General features: G+C 42.2%; 1 protein-coding gene across 1 annotated transcript in view; it reads right to left on the bottom strand.

Moving 5' to 3' along the window:
- The window catches only part of LOC126176222 (glutamate receptor ionotropic, NMDA 2B), a 922,500-nt gene that overhangs the window by 133,101 nt on the left and 765,419 nt on the right, over positions 1 to 23,980 (bottom strand). Inside the window, exon 9 of the mRNA XM_049923366.1 lies at positions 15,517 to 15,640. Within this exon, the coding sequence (XP_049779323.1) occupies positions 15,517 to 15,640 (124 nt within the window). The remainder of the gene's footprint in view (positions 1 to 15,516; positions 15,641 to 23,980) is intronic.

Genomic DNA, 23,980 nt, shown 5'->3' on the forward strand with positions numbered 1-23,980 from the left:
TTTGGGCGTAAATAGTCTAGCAGCTCAGGACTGATTTGTGCCTCTGAGAGACTTGGTTAATTGAGTTGATGAGACTATTACTCACGAAAAGTTAGCTCTAGATTGAAGTTGAGTGACGGATTGATTAAATTTTAATGTCTCAGTAAGTTTCATGCCTTTAGCCATCATAAATCACCTTTCTGTTCTGACTGCTCGACTGCACTTTTGATGTTTGATGAACAGTCTTAGCAATAAACTTACTTTCAGTGTAATAACTGAATAGAAAGGCTACACGGAGCAGTTTTTACCACACTTCTTGCCTAAACTTGCCAAGGAAAATACTGAACCAGCTGATTGCATCTGTGTTTTTACCCTTGACATCATGGAAATGGCGGGCACAAATCACTCATCGAAATCAATGGTGCCTGAAATACGCACCAAAAAAGGAATTATAATTATTCTCATGACATCAAGTTTGATTTCATCAACTCATAACACACTGTCAGCTTCCAATATAAAATAGACCTTGCGCTTCACTACGGATCAGTTTGTCTCTACAGCCTCCATTCAAAGACATAACATAGTAGGAAAATAAATATTATTGCACAGAATAATTGTTTATTCTCTGGTTTGAAATTAATTCCACACAGCCGTATTCAACGATGTTCATTTTTTAAAACCGATTTCGAAGCTCTGATAACTTCATCGTCAGGTATCTAGGACATTAATGCAAAGCGTACAGACACCCACATAATCATTAATATAATAAATACATTTTGGGAATGGTGCACACCTAATAGAATAAACTCAATCTGGCCATGTAAGCTATGTTAAGAGTAAAATGATCATTGATCTACATAAATAGAATGTGGCTTTTTTTCAAAAAATAGGTTATAAATCTTTGAACACGTTAAATATTACAACTGGAAACTTAATAGAAACGTCATATGTCTAATTACTAAGTAACAGTACTAAACATACAAAATGAAAACGTGGGGTGGGGAATGGGCAGATAGTGGCCACTGTGGATGGGGGAACAGGCATCACATCGCTGCTCTGTGTAGTGTCCACTGGTGTGGTACTCGATCTAGCGATGAGGCTGTAACTACAACAGACATTACCAGAACTGAAATGAAAAATATAAAAAAATAAATAAAACAGTACGCTACCCTACATCCCCACCCAATTACACACATGGCAGTGATACCACAGCCATGTTTAAACAGAGCCGATGTGACATACAATAAGGCAACCATCTCTGGTGTGTGTCTTCCTGACTAAAGAATATGGTATTAAGCTGTGATTTATAACTCCATGGTGGTGCCAAGTGTGTTTCACAAGTAGTATTATGTGTTGTGTTATGTACTGTGATCACTGGGGCTATAAGAGTATCACGTTTCATATCTAGAACTTGAAAATCAGTTTTTAGAGCTTTAAAAACCTCTGGAATAAGTATATGTAATAACTGTTTGTTTGCTAAAGTGGTTAATTTACACGTAAAGTCATATGTAAACTATATGGGAATAGATCCCCCCCTATGAACCATGGGCTTTGCCGTTGGTGGGGAGGGTTGCGTGCCTCAACGATACAGATAGCTGTACCGTAGGTGCAACCACAACGGAGGGGTATCTGTTGAGAGGCCAGACAAACTTGTGGTTCCTGAAGAGGGGCAGCAGCCTTTTCAGTAGTTGCAGGGGCAACAGTCTGGATGATTGACTGATCTGGCCTTGTAACGCTAACCAAAACGGCCTTGCTATTGTGGTACTGCGAACGGCTGAAGGCAAGGGGTAACTACAGCCGTAATTTTTCCCGAGGGCATGCAGCTTTACTGTATGATTAAATGATGATGGAATCCTCTTGGGTAAAATATTCCGGAGGTAAAATAGTCCCCCATTCGGAACTCCGTGCGGGGACTACTCAAGAGGACGCCGTTATCAGGAGAAATAAAACTGACGTTCTACGGATCGGAGCATGGAATGTCAGATCCCTTAATCGGGCAGGTAAGTTAGAAAATTTAAAAAGGGAAATGGATAGGTTAAAGTTAGATATAGTGGGAATTAGTGAAGTTCGGTGGCAGGAGGAACAAGACTTTTGGTCAGGTGAATACAGGGTTATAAATACAAAATCAAATAGGAGTAATGCAGGAGTAGGTTTAATAATGAATAAAAAAATAGGAGTGAGGGTAAGCTACTACAAACAACATAGTGAACGCATTATTGTGGCCAAGATAGACACGAAGCCCACGCATACTGCGGTAGTACAAGTTTATATGCCAACTAGCTCTGCAGATGATGAAGAAATTGACGAAATGTATGATGAGGTGAAAGAAATTATTCAGGTAGTGAAGGGAGACGAAAATTTAATAGTCATGGGTGACTGGAATTCAACAGTAGGAAAAGAAAGAGAAGGAAACGTAGTAGGCGAATATGGATTAGGGCTAAGAAATGAAAGAGGAAGCCACCTTGTAGAATTTTGCACAGAGCATTACTTAATCATAGCTAACACTTGGTTCAAGAATCATGAAAGAAGGTTGTATACATGGAAGAATCCTGGAGATACTAGAAGGTTTCAGATAGATTATATAATGGTAAGACAGAGATTTAGGAACCAGGTTTTAAATTGTAAACATTTCCAGGGCCAGATGTGAACTCTGACAACAATCTATTGGTTATGAACTGTAGATTAAAACTGAAGAAACTGAAAAAAGGTGGGAATTTAAGGAGATGGGACCTGGATAAACTGAAAGAACCAGAGGTTGTAGAGAGTTTCAGGGAGAGCGTAGGGGAACAATTGACAGGAATGGGGGAAAGAAATACAGTAGAAGAAGAATGGGTAGCTTTGAGGGATGAAATAGTGGAGGCAGCAGAGGATCAAGTAGGTAAAAAGACGAGGGCTAGTAGAAATCCTTGGTTAACAGAAGAGGTACTGAATGTAACTGATGAAAGGAGAAAATACAAAAATGCAGTAAATGAAGCAGACAAAAAGGAATACAAACATCTCAAAAATGAGATCGACAGGAAGTGCAAAATGGCTAAGCAGGGATGGCTAGAGGACAAATGTAATGATGTAGAGGCTTATCTTACGAGGGGTAAGATAGATACTGCCTACAGGAAAATTAAAGAAACCTTTGGAGAAAAGAGAACGACTTGCACGAATATCAAGAGCGCAGATGGAAATCCAGTACTAAGCAAAGAAGGGAAAGCAGAAAGGTGGAAAGAGTATATAGAGAGTCTATACAAGGGCGATGTACTTGAGGGCAATTTTATGGAAATGGAAGAGGATGTAGATGAAGATGAAATGGGAGATACGATACTGCGTGAAGAGTTTGACAGAGCACTGAAAGACCTGAGTCGAAACAAGGCCCCAAGAGTAGACAACTTTCCATTAGAACTACTGACGGCCTTGGGAGAGCCAGTCATGACAAAACTCTACCATCTGGTGAGAAAGATGTATGAGACAGGCGAAATACCCTCAGACTTCAAGATGAATATAATAATTCCAATCCCAAAGAAAGCAGGTTTTGACAGATATGAAAATTACCGAACTATCAGTTTAATAAGTCACAGCTGCGAAATACTACCGCAAATTCTTTACAGACGAATGGAAAAACTGGTAGAAGCCGACCTCGGGGAAGGTCAGTTTGGATTCCGTAGAAATATTGGAACATGTGAGGCAATACTGACCTTACGACTTATCTTAGAAGCTAGATTAAGGAAAGGCAAACCTACGTTTCTAGCATTTGTAGACTTAGAGAAAGCTTTTGACAATGTTGACTGGAATACTCTCTTTCAAATTCTGAAGATGGCAGGGGTAAAAATACAGGAAGCGAAAGGCTATTTACAATTTGTACAGAAAGCAGATGGCAGTTATATGAGTTGAGGGACATAAAAGGGAAGCAGTGGTTGGGAAGGGAGTGAGACAGGGTTGTAGCCTCTCCCCGATGCCATTCAATCTGTATATTGAGCAAGCAGTAAAGGAAACAAAAGAAAAGTTCGGCATTAAAATCCATGGAGAAGAAATAAAAACATTAAGGTTCGCCGATGACATTGTAATTCTGTCAGAGACAGCAAAGGACTTGGAAGAGCAGTTGAACGGAATGGACAGTGTCTTGAAAGGAGGGTATAAGATGAACATCAACAAAAGCAAAACGAGGATAATGGAATGTAGTCAAATTAAGTCGGGTGATGCTGAGGGAATTAGATTAGGAAATGAGACACTTAAAGTAGTGAAGGAGTTTTGCTATTTGGGGAGCAAAATAACTGATGATGGTCGAAGTAGAGAGGATATAAAATGTAGACTGGCAATGGCAAGGAAAGTGTTTCTGAAGAAGAGAAATTTGTTAACATCGCGTATAGATTTAAGTGTCAGGAAATCATTTCTGAAAGTATTTGTATGGAGTTTAGCCATGTATGGAAGTGAAACATGGACGATAAATAGTTAAGACAAGAAAAGAATAGAAGCTTTCGAAATGTGGTGCTATAGGAGAATGCTGAAGATTAGATGGGTAGATCACATAACTAATGAGGAGGTGTTGAATAGAATTCGGGAGAAGAAGAGTTTATGGCACAACTTGACTAGAAGAAGGGATCGGTTGGTAGGTCATATTCTGAGGCATCAAGGGATCACCAATTTAGTATTGGAGGGCAGCGTGGAGGGTAAAAATCGTAGGGGGAGACCAAGAGATGAATACACTAAGCAGATTCAGAAGGATGTAGGCTGCAGTAAGTACTGGGAGATGAAGAAGCTTGCACAGGATAGAGTAGCATGGAGAGCTGCAGCAAACCAGTCTCAGGACTGAAGACCACAACAACAACATGGGAATAAATTACACAGACTTCAACACTGTGTACCATTTGGTAGCAACTTACGATTTTATAAAGTGTCTTGGCTAAATAACATGGTATTACCAACCTGTGATGTTATGATTTATAGCCTCACGACATAGACATTTTTCACACTAAGAAACAGTATTTGCAATACACCCTATGCTACATGCTTCTATATACCATAGGCTGTGTTACTGTGCTCTGGAATGTACAAGGGGCATTCAATAGGTATTGAAACGCATTTTTTTCCTTCTCGGACGACTGAAGTTGAAAAAATGTGGAATTAGTTGTGGAAGTAGTAGTTTCATGAAGTTTCTATATATGGCGGCACTATACATACACTCCTTAGTCAAAAGTGCCCGGACATCGCCATAAACACGTTTTTCATATTAGGTGCATTGTGCTGCCTTCTACCGCCAGGTACTCCATATCAGCGACCTCAGTAGTCATTAGACATCGTGAGAGAGCAGAATGGGGCGCACCGCGAAACTCACGCACTTCGAACGTGGTCAGATGATCGGGTGTCACTTGCGTCATACGCCTGTACACGATGTTTCCACACTCCTAAACATCCCTAGGTCCACTGTTTCCGATGTGATAGTGAAGTGGAAACGTGAAGGGACACGTGCAGCACAAAAGCGTACTGGCCGACCTCGTCTGTTAACTGACAGGGACCGCCGACAGTTGAAGAGGGATCGTAATTTATAGTCGATAAACATCAGATAATAGATAAACATCGTAGATAAATGAGGGCTACGGTTACCCATCCGTTACCAAGCTGCATGGTATCATTGTTGCTAAGGGTAAAGTTCAGAACTCCACCATAAAACACTGATGGACCATGCAGGACGACTTGTGCACCTACATAGTTCTGGGTATTAATAGCAATATTGTCTATTGCTTTATAAACTGTAAGCCGGGTACGCCTTGATGATGATGATGATGATGATGATGATGATGATGATGAAGTCCCATACTCTGTGACAGAGCGTAGGGGAACGATGCGGGAGACCCGCACCGCCGTACTAGGCAAGGTCCTAGTGGAGGTGGTTTGCCATTGCCTTCCTACGACCGTAATGGGGATGAATGATGATGATGAAGACGACACAACAACACCCAGTCATCTCGAGGCAGGAAAAATACCTGACCCGCCGAGAATCGAGCCCAGGACCCAGTGCTCGGGAAGCGAGAACGCTACCGTCTTCTGCTCCTATAATATCGTGGCATCTTCTGTGTGAGCGGTCCATAAAACATAATAGATAAACATCATAGATAAACATCAGACCATAATACAGGAACTCCAAACTGCATAAGGATGCACTGCAAGTGCTATGACAGGCGGGAGGTGAGAAAACTTGTATTTCATAGTCGAGCGACTGCTCATAAGCGACACATCACGCTGGTAAATGCCAAACGACGCCTCGCTTGATGTAAGGAGCGTAAACTTTGGACGACTGAACAGTGAAAAAACGTTATGTGGAGTGACGAATCACGGTACACAATGTGACGATCCGGCGGCAGGGTGTGGGTATGGCGAATGCCTGTTGGACGTCATCTGCTAGCGTGCGTAGTGCCAACAGTAAAATCCGGAGGCGGTGGTGTTACGGTGTGGTCGTGTTTTTCATGGAGGGTGCTTGCACCTCTCGTTGATTTGCGTGGCACTATCACATCACAGGCCTACATTGATGTTTGAAGCACCTTCTTACTTCCCACTGTTGAAGAGCAATTCGGGAAAGGCGACTGCACCTTTCAACACGATCGAGCACCTGTTCATAATGCACGGCCTGTGGCGGAGTGGTTACACGACAATAACATCCGTGTAATGGTCTGGCCTGCACACAGTACTGACCTGAATCCTATAGAACGCCTTTGGGATGTTTTAGTACGCCGACTACGTGCCAGGCGTCACCAACCGACATCGATACCTCTCCTCAGTGAAGCACTCCGTGAAGAATGGGCTGCCATTCCCCAAGAAATCTTCCAGTACCTGATTGAACGTAAGCCTGCGAGAGTGGAAGGTGTCATCAAGGCTAAGGGTGGGTCAACACCGTATTGAACTCCAGCATTACCGATGGAGATCGCGCCGAACTTTTAAGTTATTTTCAGCCATGTGTCCTGATACTTTTGATCACATAGTGTAGCTTTCCAAACAGCGTCTGTAACGGAGGTGGACTCCATGCAGAGAGCTGTAAATGAATTTATTTTGGTGGAAAACCGGATCATCGTAGATAATCGTAGGCGTCTGCTGGGTGTCTGCAGAGACTTGGCAGGGGAAGAAGCATGGTGAGTCATTGGTTGAGGCGTGTGTCATTATCGGTACTAGGTCGTGCAAACCTGTCTGATGTCACGCGTGTTGGCCGACCACATGCAGCTCTCACTCCTGCAGAGTTGGAATGGGCGGGCATTCTCATTTGAGGTGATCGATGGACCACAATGAAACACTTCGCTGGTCAGTTTGACGTCTCTGTTGGTAGTGTTGACGCACTCGTCCACCAGTTGGGGTACTCAGAAGTGTGTAACTGATGGATTCCTGGCCGCCTAACAGAAGACCATAAAAAGCAACAACGGACCATCTGTGCAGAATTTCTTGTGGGTTAAGCGGGTGATCATGACAATTTTTTGCCGAACATCACCACTTCAAACCGGAAACGAAACGGCAATTCATGGAGTGACGCCACACTGCATCTCCTCTGAAGAAAGTGTTCAAAGTTTCACCCTCAGCGTGTAAAGTCAGGGCGACGGTCATCTGCAACTCTGAAGGGGTTATTTCGTTTGATGTCCTTCCTCACGTTACATCGGTAGACTGTGAAGTGTATTGTGCTACCCTCAGGAAACTGAAGAAACGACTTCAGGCGTGTTTATCAGCACAAAAATTCAAATGAACTTTTCCTTTCTCTGTGACAATGTAAGGCCTCACACAAGTCTGCGCACCTGAGAGAAGCTCATTAAAGTTCATTGGACTGTTCTTCCTCATTCGACCTACAGCCTGGATCTCGCACCTTCCTACTTCCATCTGTTTGGCTCCATGAAGGATGCACTTCGTGGGAAGAAGTACGTGGATGATGGTGAAGTTACTAATGAAGCATGACGCCAACCACGTAAAGTGGTACCATGCGGGCATACAGGTCCTCCCAGAAAGGTGCCGTAAGGCTGTGGCACTGAATGGATGTTATGTTGATTAATAGGGTTTTGTAGCCGAAAGAGTGGGGAACAATATGGAGTATTGGGATAAGGAATAAAACCAATCTGCTTTCAGAAAAAAATGTGTTGCGTTAATTAATTAACTCCCGTCATACTATAATGTAACAGCCATGCGTTTGCTAAAGTGTTAGAAATTTTTGTTCTATATACGTGAATGTGGGGAAGAATTGGTAACGTGTACCCAAGAAGATGTGTGTTCGGTCTGCCTATAGTTTTCGTTATTTAGCTTGGAAACTGATACCACAATCTCCAAAACTGTTCACGATTTGGTAACAATCTTTTCGATTTTATCAAGTGCCCTGACTAAAGAGATGATATCAAGCTATGACTTCTAACTACAATGTTTGATACTGCACACATAATCATTAACAGAGTTAAAAGACTTGGTAAGTGACAGATATAAATCCTACAACTGACTGACAAGGGATCGAAATTGGAAACCATCTGCTCCATAGTCTAACACTTCTTTACAGAGTTGTTGCCTGACAGCACTGTCTGCAGCAGCCATGGCCTGCCCTACAGTTTTGCAGAACAACAGTCATGTTCATGTGTCCAAGTAATTGTGGTGCCTGCGGAGGTTAACACAGGCAATCACAACTACATATGTTAGTGAGTCTTCAACTTTGCCCTTGGTAGGTGGTGCTGAAGTATCTGGTGCATCTGGCGTTGCACTAGTCGAGTGGTGTCTCGGCAGCCCTCAGCTCGCAGCTGACGGCAGAAATTTTATGAGTAAGGCTGCAGTGTGGCGCAGTCTATAGTGTTGCAGCTGGTGTCAGACGCGTTTGACCCGCGACTGTGACAATCTCTCATCACGGCATCAATGAATGCTGTGTCCTGCTGATACCAACCCTGTTATTTAAGAAATAATAAAACGTTCCACCCGTACTACAGACGTGGTGAAACAGCTCAGGCGTTGGTGTGACACCCTGTGACAGTCAGTATGGTACTCTGTGATGGTCAGTGCAGGTGGTGTAGTGATCTCAATGTGCAGCTTGGCATGTGGGTGGTGAAGTCCAGAATGGTGTTTTTTAAATAGATAAACGTTTCTGTCCTATCCTACCATACAAAACACACACACACACACACACACACACACACACACACACACACACACACACACACATTAAGAGTATTGTATTTACGATAATCTACATGTGTCTTTGGCTGAAGATCCTGAAATGTAGTTCAAAGTGAGTAGTTAAATGAGCTTGAAAAATTGTTGGAAGTGAGTAAATGAAAGTATAATAACCATAGTTTTTTTTACCGATATCAGCGTAGCACAAGTGCACTTAAACCTGGGGCAAGTGGACTCTGAACTGTAAGGTCATAGGAGTGAATTTCCCACCATTTTATACTTAGGATAGGATTCTAAACTTAGAAAATATGACATCTGCCAAAATGCAGGCTGTCCTCATATCCCCCAGTCCACTATCTTCAATTTAAGTAACCTGATGATCAGGTTGAGGTCACCATCTTGGATCTGCAACATTGAGACTCTCCTCTTGTCTCTAGGTCAGCCATCTTGGCGCTGACGTCAGAGATTGTCCTCTTATCTCCACCTCACCACCTTGGATTGTCATCTCGGATTTTTGAGTTTTACATCAACAGGACAATTATCCGTCTTGCATTTTTCAATTTCCCGCAGTTTTACACTTACGACAAGTGGTGACCCCAGAGTGGTGAAAGAAACACTTGTAGAAAAACTGGGTTTTTTCCACCATTTTTTGAATTTCCCTCTATTTGATACAGAGTGCAATTGGGCTTGTCAGAGGAATGGGGTAGGGGGAAGGAAAGCCAGCAACATTGCATGACATCATCAATGGCATCATAGAGGAGGGGCGAAATATGGCAACAATGCATACCATTACCATCGCTGTACATACCCAACCCTACCATGATTTAGCAGTGCAGATGTTCCATAGGTGGGGTATTGCATGCCAGGACTGCGTTTTGTGATTAATGTAACCGATACAAAGGTGCTCAAGGAAGACAAGGTGTGGGAAGTGGATGACTTCATATAAAATACTCAGAGGGCAGAGGTTGAGGTGGAATGCATTTCTTTCTAGAATCCTTGGAACTTGCAGAATTTAGGGGAAGTGGAGATCCAGGTTATGTAGTGTAAGTTATGTTGGGGTGGATGAGGGTCTTATAGATGATCATATTGGTAGAAGGATATAAATTCCAAGAGAGGAGTACTAGTATTTTTTGTCGGCTTTGGGCTTTGTGATGTATGGTAAGGAATTTGATTTCCATGTGTCTTTTGTCAAAGGTTAGACCTAAATACCATACTGTGTTAGTCAAAGGCATAGGTAGGTTGTAGATGGAGAGGTGGATATCTGAACATTGAAAACGCGAAGTGTTTAACCAAACATCGTGGCTCGGTATTTCTACGAATTTTCTTGAAGTGTCAACATATTACACCATTCAACCAGGAAATTCAAGCGGTATTGGAGAGAAACACAGAAGGATTGAAGGATGTGGTGTCATCAATATATTGCAGGAGGCCTGTGCAAGTTGGTAGTCAGGGAATGTCTGTGGTGTATAGGATATAAAGCAGAAATGTTGGGACAGAGCCTTGAGGTACACCATGATGGGTTTAGCACTGCCAGTAGTTATACTAACTAGATTAATAATGACTGACAGAGTATAGTGATTCATAGTGAACAATAACCATAGACAAGAAGTACTACTAAATGTGACAAGTTGGTGTTGAAAGTGCTAGTCAAGAAAGCGTTTATGGCGTATTTATAGGAAATGGAATGAATGTGCCTACCACAGTAATGGTGTGAGGTTATCGTAACTGATGTAGTGCCTGAAATATGTTTCATAATGAGTTGCAGTTCTATGCATAAAGTTAGTATGAATAATGGTGCTGCAAACTCCACTGTTACTCTACTCCTCCCACTCACCCACTGGTTTCATTTTTCATTTTTTGTAATATTAATTAGTATCTAGACACCAACAAATTTCTATAATTTTTCCATTTTTAATATCTGACATATAAAAAATTATATCTTAGAGGTCTAGAAATATTTTATGCTATTAGGTGCACATTATTGCTAACCTGTATTTATCACATTAATGGATAAATAAATGAGTACTTATTTTGTGTTAGTGTCATGATTGCCTGGTGATGAAGTTATCAGACATTCAAAATCTGGCATAATAAGTGAACATCATCAAATACAGCTGTTTGGAATTAATTTCAAAATTAAGAGACTAAATAGTTGTATGTAACAATAGTATATCAGCTGATATCGCCATCTCTTCAGCAAAATGTAAGATGAAAAATGAAATAAACATTGCCAGTGCTGTCTATGTTTCTGTGCATATGACGAAAGACGGCACAATAATATTATGTCAGGGGTCAAATCAGATGTCTGGTATCTATAAGTTCAACCCACTAGCTCTTATTTTACAACTAGAAACAAATCGAATACCTCCCATTTCTGCATTTTGGAACTCGATTATAACCTTTATTGACCATCTGATTATTTTATAGCCTAATCGGTTCTTGGCCTGAAAACTTTTGTTTTGCCTCTGGTGATAGGTGTTATTTGACTTTAAAGCGACACATTTTGGGTAGGGACTACTTCATCGACTTTCCACATGGTCATAATTGTTATTCAGCCTCAGTGCTTGGAAGTTTTGATTGTGGGACTTCCCCATTGTGATGACATTTGTGTACTACGTGCTTGTATGAAATATCTATGTATAATTGTATAAAGCGGATTGTATGTGTGTAAGTCTGTTCCCCCAAACCTAAAGATCGATTTCAACTAAATTTGGAACAGACACAGTAACCTCATGAGTGCCTGCACTCTGGGGCCTAGCTCCAATACAAGTGGAAATATGGGCGAAAACGTGTTTTTTTCAGTCTCTGGAGTGCAGATGTATAGACTGCCATGCACGACAGGCAAATTGTGTGGGAGTATATCAACATGCTTTGCAGGCGCTATACGTGGGGAGGTGGGTGGGAGAAGAGGAGGAGGATGATGTGGACAAAGAAAAAGGGAGGAGGAGAGTGACAGAAAGGGGGTGAAGTAGTTAGACAGAGGAGGAGGAAGAGGAGGATGAGATGAACAGAAATTGTGGGGAGGAGGAGGTAGAGAGAGAATGAGGGGAGGAGGCTTGTTGTGTGCATAGCATTGGCATGCCTTTTAGGGCTACACCTGCAGATGGGCGAGGCTGAGCTGAGAAAGGGGGGAGGGAGGAGATGAATAGTGAGATAGGGGAGGGGGGAGAATGAGCTAGACAGAGAGCAGGAGATGGAGAGAGTTGGGTGAGGTGAGGGTGGACTGAGGGAGGAGAGAAGGAGATATACATGGAGAGAGGGTGACGCAGGGGGCTTGTCGAAGGGTTAGAGGGGTAGTGCGCAGGTGGAAAAAGAAGAGGGGCACGATTTATGGACAGAGGGAGCGGGAAAGAAGGTGTGATCAGAGAGAAGTGTGGAGGAGATGGATCAAAAAAGAGGCGGGAGGAGACAGATAGAGAAAGTGAGAAAGAGGAAATGAGCATGCAGAGGTTAAAGGTTAGGCGGGTAGAGAGAACAGGTGAACACAGAGAGGGTGGAGGAGGAGAAGTCTGCAATATATGTGTCGAAAGCATACATGAGTGAAGCTTCAGGCAAATGGCTGATGCGCAGTAAATGAAATTCGTATTTCGTCTCTAATGACCCAGATGTGGACGTCGACGGAACATTATGTATTACTTTCCACACTTTTCTTTCGTCACTGAACTTGGCTTTCTACCTCCAGGGAACTAACTGACCTCTGACCATGACAACCACTCAGATTTCAACTTGCAGCAGTCCCCCAATGACAATGTTCACTGCACTACAACTGTTTGAGACGGTAGTCGATAGTCTCCTGGGATCGTGGCCTACAGACTGAATGCATAAGGTTTTTCATTCTAAGTGAGCTGTGCCATTTTATGGAGATACAAGGTGCTTCTGAAAATGTCGATGAATTGTCTCAGAAAGTAAGGGAAACAAAAGTTAGAAACAAAATACCTTTACTGGAGTTGAACCAAATCACAATTAGCTACAATTAATTTCTGACATTGTTTGCAAAACTGTTGGAACCTATCATGAAACGCTTCTCGTGAATTCGCTCAATGAAACGTGGTCACGCGTTGTTGGATATCATCATCATTACAGGTAGGAAGACTTGATTCTACGAATACAATTCGGAGACCAGGCGACAGTCGATGGCATAGTGTGTATAGTCTTCCCCCAACTCTCTTGGGTAGAAGTTCATGATGGATCAAGCCCATGCCATTGAAAAAGACGATCAAAATCTCAAAATCGTCTTAGTCTTGGATTTTTTTTTCAGCCAATACTTTTGGATGGCAGGGAAGATGATAACCGCCACGCCACTGAGCATTACTGGGGCTCCGGATGACAATGGCAGCAGCAGGTATTATCTCCTGTAGTGATGCGGATATCCAACAATGTCTGACCACGGTGTTGCCAGCGATCCATAAGAAGCATTTGCTGACAGTTTCCAGCAACTTTACGACCGATGTCAGAAGTGTGGTGTAGCTAATGGTGGTTACTTTGAACGGCAGTGAAGGTTTTTTTTTGTTTTGTTTCCCTTATTCTATGTGACGATTCATAAAACTTTTCAGACTCATTTTGTAGAGTTTCTTTAAAATCTTACCAACGAATGTGAGCGATTCGTCTTGATGTTACGTTGAGCTGGTGAATATATACCACCCTAACTGAGGTCATTTACAAGATTTTCTCAACATCACAAGATGAGACAGTTACGCACTCAGAAAGTTTCCACTGGAATTGACAAGGCGCCTTGGACTGCACAGTCACCCTCAAGGAAGTACGTAACTACACTCCTGGAAATGGAAAAAAGAACACATTGACACCGATGTTTCAGACCCACCATACTTGCTCCGGACACTGCGAGAGGGCTGTACAAGCAATGATCACACACACGGCACAGCGGACACACCAGGAACCGCGGTGTTGGCCGTCGAATGGCGCTAGCTGCGCAGCATTAGTGCACCGCCGCCGTCAGTGTCAGCCAGTTTGCCGTGGCATACGGAGCTCCGTCGCAGTCTTTAACACTGGTAGCATGCCGCGACAGCGTGGACGTGAACCGTATGTGCAGTTGACGGACTTTGAGCGAGGGCGTATAGTGGGCATGCGGGAGGCCGGGTGGATGTACCGCCGAATTGCTCAACACGTGGGGCGTGAGGTCTCCACAGTACATCGATGTTGTCGCCAGTGGTCGGCGGAAGGTGCACGTGCCCGTCGACCTGGGACCGGACCGCAGCGACGCACGGATGCACGCTAAGACCGTAGGATCCTACGCAGTGCCGTAGGGGACCGCACCGCCACTTCCCAGCAAATTAGGGACACTGTTGCTCCTGGGGTATCGGCGAGGACCATTCGCAACTGTCTCCATGAAGCTGGGCTACGGTCCCGCACACCGTTAGGCCGTCTTCCGCTCACGCCCCAACATCGTGCAGCCCGCCTCCAGTGGTGTCGCGACAGGCGTGAATGGAGGGACGAATGGAGACGTGTCGTCTTCAGCGATGAGAGTCGCTTCTGCCTTGGTGCCAATGATGGTCGTATGCGTGTTTGGCGCCGTGCAGGTGAGCGCCACAATCAGGACTGCATACGACCGAGGCACACAGGACCAACACCCGGCATCATGGTGTGGGGAGCGATCTCCTACACTGGCCGTACACCACTGGTGATCGTCGAGGGGACACTGAATAGTGCACGGTACATCCAAACCGTCATCGAACCCATCGTTCTACCATTCATAGACCGGAAGGGAACTTGCTGTTCCAACAGGACAATGCACGTCCGCATGTATCCCGTGCCACCCAACGTGCTCTAGAAGGTGTAAGCCAACTACCCTGGCCAGCAAGATCTCCGGATCTGTCCCCCATTGAGCATGTTTGGGACTGGATGAAGCGTCGTCTCACGCGGTCTGCACGTCCAGCACGAACGCTGGTCCATCTGAGGCGCCAGGTGGAAATGGCATGGCAAGCCGTTCCACAGGACTACATCCAGCATCTCTACGATCGTCTCCATGGGAGAATAGCAGCCTGCATTGCTGCGAAAGGTGGATATACACTGTACTAGTGCCGACATTGTGCATGCTCTGTTGTCTGTGTCTATGTGCCTGTGGTTCTGTCAGTGTGATCATGTGATGTATTTGACCCCAGGAATGTGTCAATAAAGTTTCCCCTTCCTGGGACAATGAATTCACGGTGTTCTTATTTCAATTTCCAGGAGTGTATAATATGAGGAATTTTCGTTTTCACTTAGATACTGTCCTGTAGTTCCATTACCTATCTTCCGTTGAACATGGTATACAATTTCCGCAAACATTCACTTTCGCTTTGTTCACTAAATGAATCAGTACGAGAGTTCTTCTTTACATTGTAATATCATTAATGGAATAACAAATATGCAGATGGAGGTTACGTGTTTCCGAGCCAGTATCCATACGTACAATGCGTGACGCAAGAAGATATTTACCCTGTGGTCGTCGATGCCGGAGAACTCGTGGAACTCCTCTCTGGTGATCATGAAGGCCGCCAGGTTGGCAGTGTAGATAGCGAGGAACACCACGGCGAACATCGCCCACACGTTCGTCATGAACCTGTAGGCATTATAGCAGACATAAAATTATTTCATCATCCGACGATGTTGCTTAAGTATTACACTGACATGTGAGTGGCCGAAGACCATGGGCAGGCATTGAATGTGGTGGTACTAGAGACCGGATTATATGCATTTGCATGTCGCATATGTATTTGCGTATTTGGCTTCTTTTCACCGGTTATCGCATATTTTACCTAACAAGTAGTGTGATGCATATTTCTGCTCTACGTTTACAATATTTTAAAAATTTAGACGGGGGGTTTTCATGTCTCATAGAGTCAACGCGACCTTCAAATGCGTGCGACCGCTAACTGAGAGGATGATGGACAGCGAACTCATTACTGAATAGGAACAGGCAGGAAGACTCAATGCGTCTGCCTCCTGCAACCAGCTCAATCCCCTCCTCTGCCACATCGCATTCGTTGCCAAAAATTAAATTAAATTACGCAAGTTGTTGGTCGCACGTCCATTGTTTCTGTTTATTTTATTTTTATTAGTATTCCTCTTTACAAAGTTAGAAACGCTATCCTCAAAGGTTTCCTGCACAAATATTTTTTAAATCAAGATATACCAGATGACTCAACATGTAAAAATTGTATACCGACAATTTTCCTACATGTTCTGGAAAAAATACGCAATGAACTCCAGGACAACATTATTTGGATTTCAGTTGACGAAACTACCAACACTTGTGGTCGTTACACTGCAAATTCAGTTCTTGATACGTTAAAACAAGTGCCTTCATCATCCTATTTAGTGGCCTGCAAAGAACCTGAAAAGACAAATCATTCTACGATTCCCAGATTTGTGAATGAATGTGTCAGAAAAATATTTCCAGAATCTTTTGCTTGCTCAAGGAGTACATCGCCTTGATAAAGAAGTACGATCCACGTCTGGGAACGTAAATAAACTGATTTCATTTAAGACGCATCAAAACCTACAATGAAAAACTACCAAATGTGCCTTTACCTCCCGAACAACTGGTAACACGTTGGGGTGCGTGGTTAGAAGCAGTATCGTTTTACAAAGAACATTTCGAGGCCATCAGAGACGTAGGAAACGATTTCGATAGTGCAGAGGCTTTGACAGTTGGAAGGAAGGGTTTAATGATTCCATTATTAAAAATATCCTTGCTGTGATTAGCATTCTTTTTTTCCGTTTACTTGCGAGTATTAAAAAGCTTGAAACTCAGCGTTTGACGTTGAATGAATCTATTCAGTTAATGAATAAAATTAGTCTAGTGAACTACTCATTGCTTAAAGAAGAGTTTGAAAACATTTTAATCAATAACCCAGGCTTTGAACCCTTGTCCCAAATTGATAGTTTTATTAATCGGACTGGTGAGGTTTTGCCAGAAACAAAAATGTGTCAACATTGCACCCAAATTCAAATACTGCTCACTTACCTCGGTTGACGCAGAACGGTCCTTTTTTGTTTAGAAAAACGGTTTGCGTGATCGAAGACACACTCATACTAGTGAACATTTGGAACAGTATCTGATTGTTTATGATTGCAATAGTAACAAAACGTAAAATATTTGTAAACGATAATTTAATCCGATAATATTAATTAAACGTTAATCTTGTTAAAATATTCCTGATTATATCTTGTTTTTGAAATAAAATATTACAGAGTTCTTGTAGGTGCACCTCTGCGTGCGATACATCTCACAAATTGGACCTGTGCATATCGATTGTTTCGCGGCGACTAATTCACATCGCAATCGCTTGGTACCAACAACAACAGCAAAGAAAGAACAACATTTGAAACACAGTGTGTGTCTTCTTTTTGCAATTTTTTAAAACTAATCTCAAACAGGACCCTGCCTAGCCTCTACCAGAAAGTGAACAGATGATGAGTTCAGAATTCTAAATGCCCCGATTTTTCGCGTGGCCGACGCCCTTCCTCGCAATCGATATGCACAGATACAACTTCTAGATACATCGTTCACAGTTAACTACTATGTTTTTGTGTTATTTGATCTTGCATGTTTCGACACTTTTCATACATATCTTATTTTTCATGCATATTTGCATGCATATTTTGAGCTTTTATGTTGCATATAATCCAGTCTCTAGATATAAGGTATCGATTCGACGAGGTACTGCAATCGTTCTGGGGAGATTTCAATCCATTAATCTTGTAGTGCGACCCACAGTCGTTCTTGTATAGTTGGCTCATAGAACTAAATGCTCAGCTTGGGTTAAGACGGAGTAATCTGCCAGAGAAGGGCGGAGGGATAAACGCTCAATTTGGTTAAGATCGCGTGATGCGGGGGGAGGCTGTGGGAGGGGGGCAAAACCACAATTTTGAACTTACTGGAGAGTTCAAGCAACCAAAGACCGATGACATATCACACTGTTCTATTGAAACATGACATTTCCACCAGGATACTCCAATGCCAGAAGAGAATGTATACGCTTCACACGAATTCTTTTAAATATTAGCTATTGAATTAACAAGGCAATTAATATTTTATGTGTATGTCGATCCCCCAGTGGTTGTATGGACACCTTTTTTAATAAATTAACAAAATTTCTAGATAAATACTTAGGTACAAAAGTCGACCTAATTTTGTGTGGAGACATAAACACAACTATTATAAATGAAACTAGTACCAGCCTCATACATATCCTTCAGAGCTTTGGCGTGTCCCTCATGGTTAGTAGTGCGACAAGAATTACTACAAAACTGCATCAGTAATTGACCACTTAGTCACAAATATGGGCGGGAAACATGTGATGTAGCTGTAAGAGATCTTGGGATTTCTGCCGTTTCTGCCAAATAATAAAAGTAAAATCGGGTATGGAAAAATTCCCTAAGCTAAAAGCTTACAAAAGACATTTATCAGAAGTCAAAATACAAGATTTTTTCAGAAGAACTAGAAAACCAAATCTGAGATGAAGTGTGTAGAGAAACCAATGCAAATGTAACAACCTCTAGTTTCTCAATATTATTCAAGTTAGACTTTGAAAATAAATTTACGAAAGTACTCACGTCATTATCAGTGGCTCACAAAACAAATGGATAACAGCAGGTATTAAGACGTCCTTTGAAACCCATAAGTACCTCAGTCCCATGAAAAAGACCCATAATGGCCGAGAGTTCCTAAATTTCTGTCATAGATAGAAAAGTTTTATAGGAAGGTGCCGATTGCTGCAAAAAAAGTCATTTAATGACAAAATAATATATAAGGCAGTAAATAAAAGTAAAACACCCTGGGTAGTCATAAGAGAAGGAAACAGGGGGAGACAAACAAACGCGTAACAACCTACTAATAAGGGAGAGGTTCAAATGGTTCTGAGCACTATGGGACTTAACATCTATGGTCATCAGTCCCCTAGAACTTAGAACTACTTAAACCTAACTAACCTAAGGACATCACACAACACCCAGTCATCACGAGGCAGAGAAAATCCCTGACCCCGCCGGGAATCGAACCCGGTAACCCGTAAGGGAGAGGGATAAAGTAATGATTGATCCACACCACCGAGCAAACTATGTGAATGAACATCTCTTAAGTATTACAGAGAAGTTACAGTAAAAAATCCGAAGGATAAATATAATATCTGTAAATAATTACGCATGATGCTATGACAAACTACAGAGCATAAAGTCACAAAAACTGCACAAAAACTAAAATATTAGAAGTCAGTAGGCTGTAGCACAGCATTGTATGCTAAGGAAACATTGACTGTGGGAAAACCAGAAGAGAAGAGAATCGAAGCATTTGACATGTAGTGCTACAGGCGAATGTTGAAAATTAGGTGGACTGATAAGGTAAGGAATGAGGAGGTTCTGCGCAGAATCGGAGAAGAAAACACTGACAAGAAGGAGGGAGAGGATGACAGGACATCTGTTACATCAGGGACTGACTTCCATGGTAGTAGATGGAGCTGTAGAGGGCAAAAACTGTAGAGCAAGACAGAGAGTGGAATACATGGAGCAAATAATTGAGGACATAGGTTGCAAGCGATACTCTGAGATGAAGAGGTTGGCAAAGGAGAGGAATTCATGGCGGGCCGCATCAAACCAACCAAAAGACTGATGATAAAAAAAAAAAGGCTTGGGTGAAGTACCAAAGTGCGTGCTGAAACAATGCATAGATACTATACAAGCAACTTAGACAAACATAATAAACGAATCCTTCACATGACGGAAATTTTCAGAGTATATATAGAGGCAAGAGTCGCACCAGTGCTAAAGAAAGGTAATGCAGCTGGCCCATTTCCCTGCTGCCACCATTCTCAAAAATAATAGAATTAATTTCGAAGGACTGATTAATGAGTTACTTGAATAAATAAAACCTTTTAAGTGAATCACAGTTTGGTTTCCAAAATGACAGAAGTACGAAATCAGCCATAGTAGAATTCACAAAAGTGGTACTTGATACTCTTGACAAATATGAGTGTGTCACAGGCATATTTTTAGATCTTTCGAAGTATTTTGACACTGTTGACCGTAAGATTTTACTAAATGAGCTAGAAGCATTTGGAGTAAGGGGGTAGCTGATGACTGGTTCCAATCATACCTGGCAGTTAGGGTACAAAGAGTAGAGGTAACACATATTCAAGTAAGTCTATAGTTTAGTAAAACACTTATCAGAGCCAAAAAGTACACTAATATAAGAGTTGCTGATATATAAGGTATGTTCAATAAGTAGAGTAGTAGAACTACTGTAGAGTCATATGTAAGTATAGACTACAGTAGATTTCCTAGTAGCTTTGGTCAGTTAAGATCATAGTCACATTACCTCTACGTTAGGTGTGTTTAATACATATTGGGCGTTAGTTCATTTCGATTGCCTTGTCTGTGTATGCGATCAGTCTCTTACCATGTTCCCCTAGAAACGGACTGTGGTGCACCGTTTAGAAACTGACAGGGGATTTTGAATGAGCCGCGTGAGCTACGAAATATTTTTGTTCTACATAGATATACTCCTAACTGTTATTTAATATTAAACAGTATTTATGGCCAAATTGGAGTTTTCAATGTTTTATTCTACAATTACTGATTTTTTAATGTGAAACAGTGGGATGTTCAGAAAAAAATTTAAGAAGTGCAGATTTATCATATAGCGCTAGAAAACGCCATTTCCCAAAATAAAGCGTAAAATAAGAGAACTGCAAAACAGAAACGTATCAACATCGCTTCAATACACCGTAGAGCTTGTAAAGAATGTGTTTCTGTTATATATAAACAACTTTCGTAGTTATCAATAATAACAGGAAACTCTTTCCTTTGATCATGATGAAGAACGTTCTGTTGAGTGTAAAATAGCAACAACAGTGATACAGGGTCTTTACGTTTGTGCAAGTAAACTGTACATGCATCATAAGTAATTGCTTTGGTTTTATAAAAGCGGAGAAGTTACGCGACTAATTTTCATTACCTTTTAACCCTTTCAGACCGGAAATTTTTCTGGTGAAAGAAAAATTTTTCTTTATGTGGTAGTGGTTTTCTGTGATTTTTTAATGAATGTAGGAGCAAGATTTATACAAAGATATGTACCCGTTTCCAAAACGTACTTTGTTCACTTGACTTCACTTTAAGGACTAAAATAACTAATTATGAAATATTCTCTATTGTAATAAATAGTAAAATGATCATTCAATAATTTCCATGTAAAATAACAACAGCAATATTCAATTATACACTGAAATATAGTGAATCATGTATTCTGGTGGTCACGATTTGCTGCGCACTGCTACATTGACTTGCTGATATTTTTATAGTGATGCCCAACGGTTGGCAGCAGTTGCGCATGATGAAAAGGTTGAACATTTACAAGTGTGCAGCTCAGGTTCGCTTAGGGAAGAAATACTTTTGTTGCAGCTAACAGACCGTAAAAGTTAATGTACACAATTGTAGCCAGAGGGTCTGAAAGGGTTAAATGCAATTTACTTTTTTAGGTATTTAAAATACAGTGATGCAGTTCTAATTATATGCAAAACAAACAAAAAGCAAACACAAGTCGTCGGCTCCTAGTTTCTCTCTCACACATTCATTTATGTTTCTTTCTTACCAATGCTACCTATACTTCCGGTAACCCTACCATTTACTGTGTCATTTAAGTACAGTATCAAAATTACCGAACTGAAGTTTTGGTAGAGTTCAACTGTATCAATAAATAAAGCAACAGTTTTTTCTCAGACAACGCGGAATTTGTTGTGGGGCAGCATGCAATATTCCCGCTTCAGCTCCTATAGTTTCATGAAGTTCCGGTAAGTGGCGGCGCTGTACGTAACCTTCGAAGTGGCGTCTGTAACGGAGATGCGTTCCGAGGAGAGAGCTGTGACTGAATCTCTTTTGACTATAGATAGCGCTTGCAGAATCTCTACGGATTTCTGGTAGAGAACAAAAACACAGTGATTCGTTGGGCGATGCGTCTGTTTTGCAAACGAACTTCTCCATGACAATTCAAGGCCTAGTTTGCGCATCCTAGAGGAACTCACAAAACTTCATGGGACTGTTCTTCCTCATCCACTCTACAGCCGGGACCTCGCACCTTCCCACTTCCACCTGTTTGGCCCAATGAAGGACGCACTCCGCGGGAAGCAATACATGATGCAGCAAAACCTTGGCTCCGACGTCGACCAGTAGAACGGTACTATGGGGGCTTACAGGCCCTCTCAGTAAGGTGGCGTAAGGCCGTCACATTGAACGGATATAACGTTTGAAAGTAGGGTTTTGTTACCAAAAGTGTGGGGAATAATATGGTGTACTGGAATCCTGAAAGAGACCAACGTGCTTTCAGGAAAATATGTGTTTTGTTACTGTTGTGACTTTTCCCGGCGGATATGTTGTAATTAGTCTTCACGGGTGTGCCGACGGATGAAGTTGTCCAAATCCCACAATATTTCCTCGGAGCAACTGTCCGACATCATCAGGTGGTTGAACCTCGCTGGTGGCTAGGTACGACTGACAAGATCCGCATATCGACCCCGCTGTATATAGAGCACGCGCGTGAAGATTGCGCAGACGCGGGAACCACGCATGCGCAAAAATTTGCAGATAGATGATGCCAGACTCAAACGCCCTCTGCCGGGAAACGCAGAGCGGCCGTTCTGCGCGTGCGTCAAAATTATGACGCGTCTCTTATCGAAAGCTCTTTGCTTTCTGGTCGTGATTTAACAGCAGCCAATGCAGGTTTCCAGGCTGTACTCAATTGAAATCCCGCATCCCTGTTGATAAGGTTATCAGCTGTACGGATATGTATTACTTCCTTAATGACTCAATCCCAGAAAGAGGATGCTGGGGATAAAACTTCCGTCTTTTCATAAATCATGTGATGTCCTGTGTTCAGACAGTGTTCTGCAATTGCCGACTTCTCCTGTTGGCGTAGGCGTGTATGACGCTGATGTTCATCGCAACGTTCTTGTATAGTGCGACATGTCTGCCCTATACGTGCCACCCCACACTGACAAGGAATCTTGTACACACCACGTTTCCTCAGACCGAGATCATCCTTAACCGAATCCAACAGGTTCCTCAGTTTTGCAGATGGTCGGAAAACACACTTGATGTCATATCTTTCGAGGACTCTTCCGATTCTTGACGACATGGCACCAAAGCACGGCAAGAAGGCCAAGGTGGTGGGTGTCTTCGTATCTTCATTCCGCTCCATAGATTGAACTCGCTTGGGCTTGAATGCATTACGTAGCTGTCTCTCAGAATAACCGTTTTGACGGAAGACTGTCTTCAAATGTTGCATCTCACTCGGCAGGCTTTCAGAGTCAGATACCACACGCGCTCTATGAACTAGCGTACGTAATGCACTACCGCATTGTGCTGGATGACGTTGAAGAGGGAAAATGAAACTGTAAATGGCACCTCTATAGATTGTGTAACAAATGCGAAATTCTAGGAGTTAATGTTGATTCTCAGCTGAAGTGGTGTGAGCACACTGAGATACGTGCAAACAGAGTGCCATCAGCATGCCATGATCTCAGATTCATGCCATCAGTGTGGAACAGAAAGTGTCTTTCAGTTACATGCTATTCATACGTACACTCATTTCTTAGCTAAGGCATTCTTTTCTGGGCAGAAATGCACAAAATATGAACACATTTTTCAGACTTCAGAAAGGGGCCATAAGAATGATAACGAAAACCAGTAATCGAGCTCACTGGTCTGTTCAAAACACTGGGTATTTTTAAGTGCACTGTGTGAATACATTTACCAAATAGTTGTACACATAAAAACACTGGTAATTACTGCACAGTCAGCTCTATCCATGACCATGGAACAAGATCTAGACTGAACTTACATTTACTAAGAAAGAATAAACATGAAACACAAAACAGCATTTCCTTCCAAGGAATAAAACCGTTCAAAA

The sequence above is a fragment of the Schistocerca cancellata genome, chromosome 3, assembly GCF_023864275.1.
Source record: "Schistocerca cancellata isolate TAMUIC-IGC-003103 chromosome 3, iqSchCanc2.1, whole genome shotgun sequence".
Taxonomy (NCBI): Eukaryota; Metazoa; Arthropoda; class Insecta; order Orthoptera; family Acrididae; genus Schistocerca; species Schistocerca cancellata.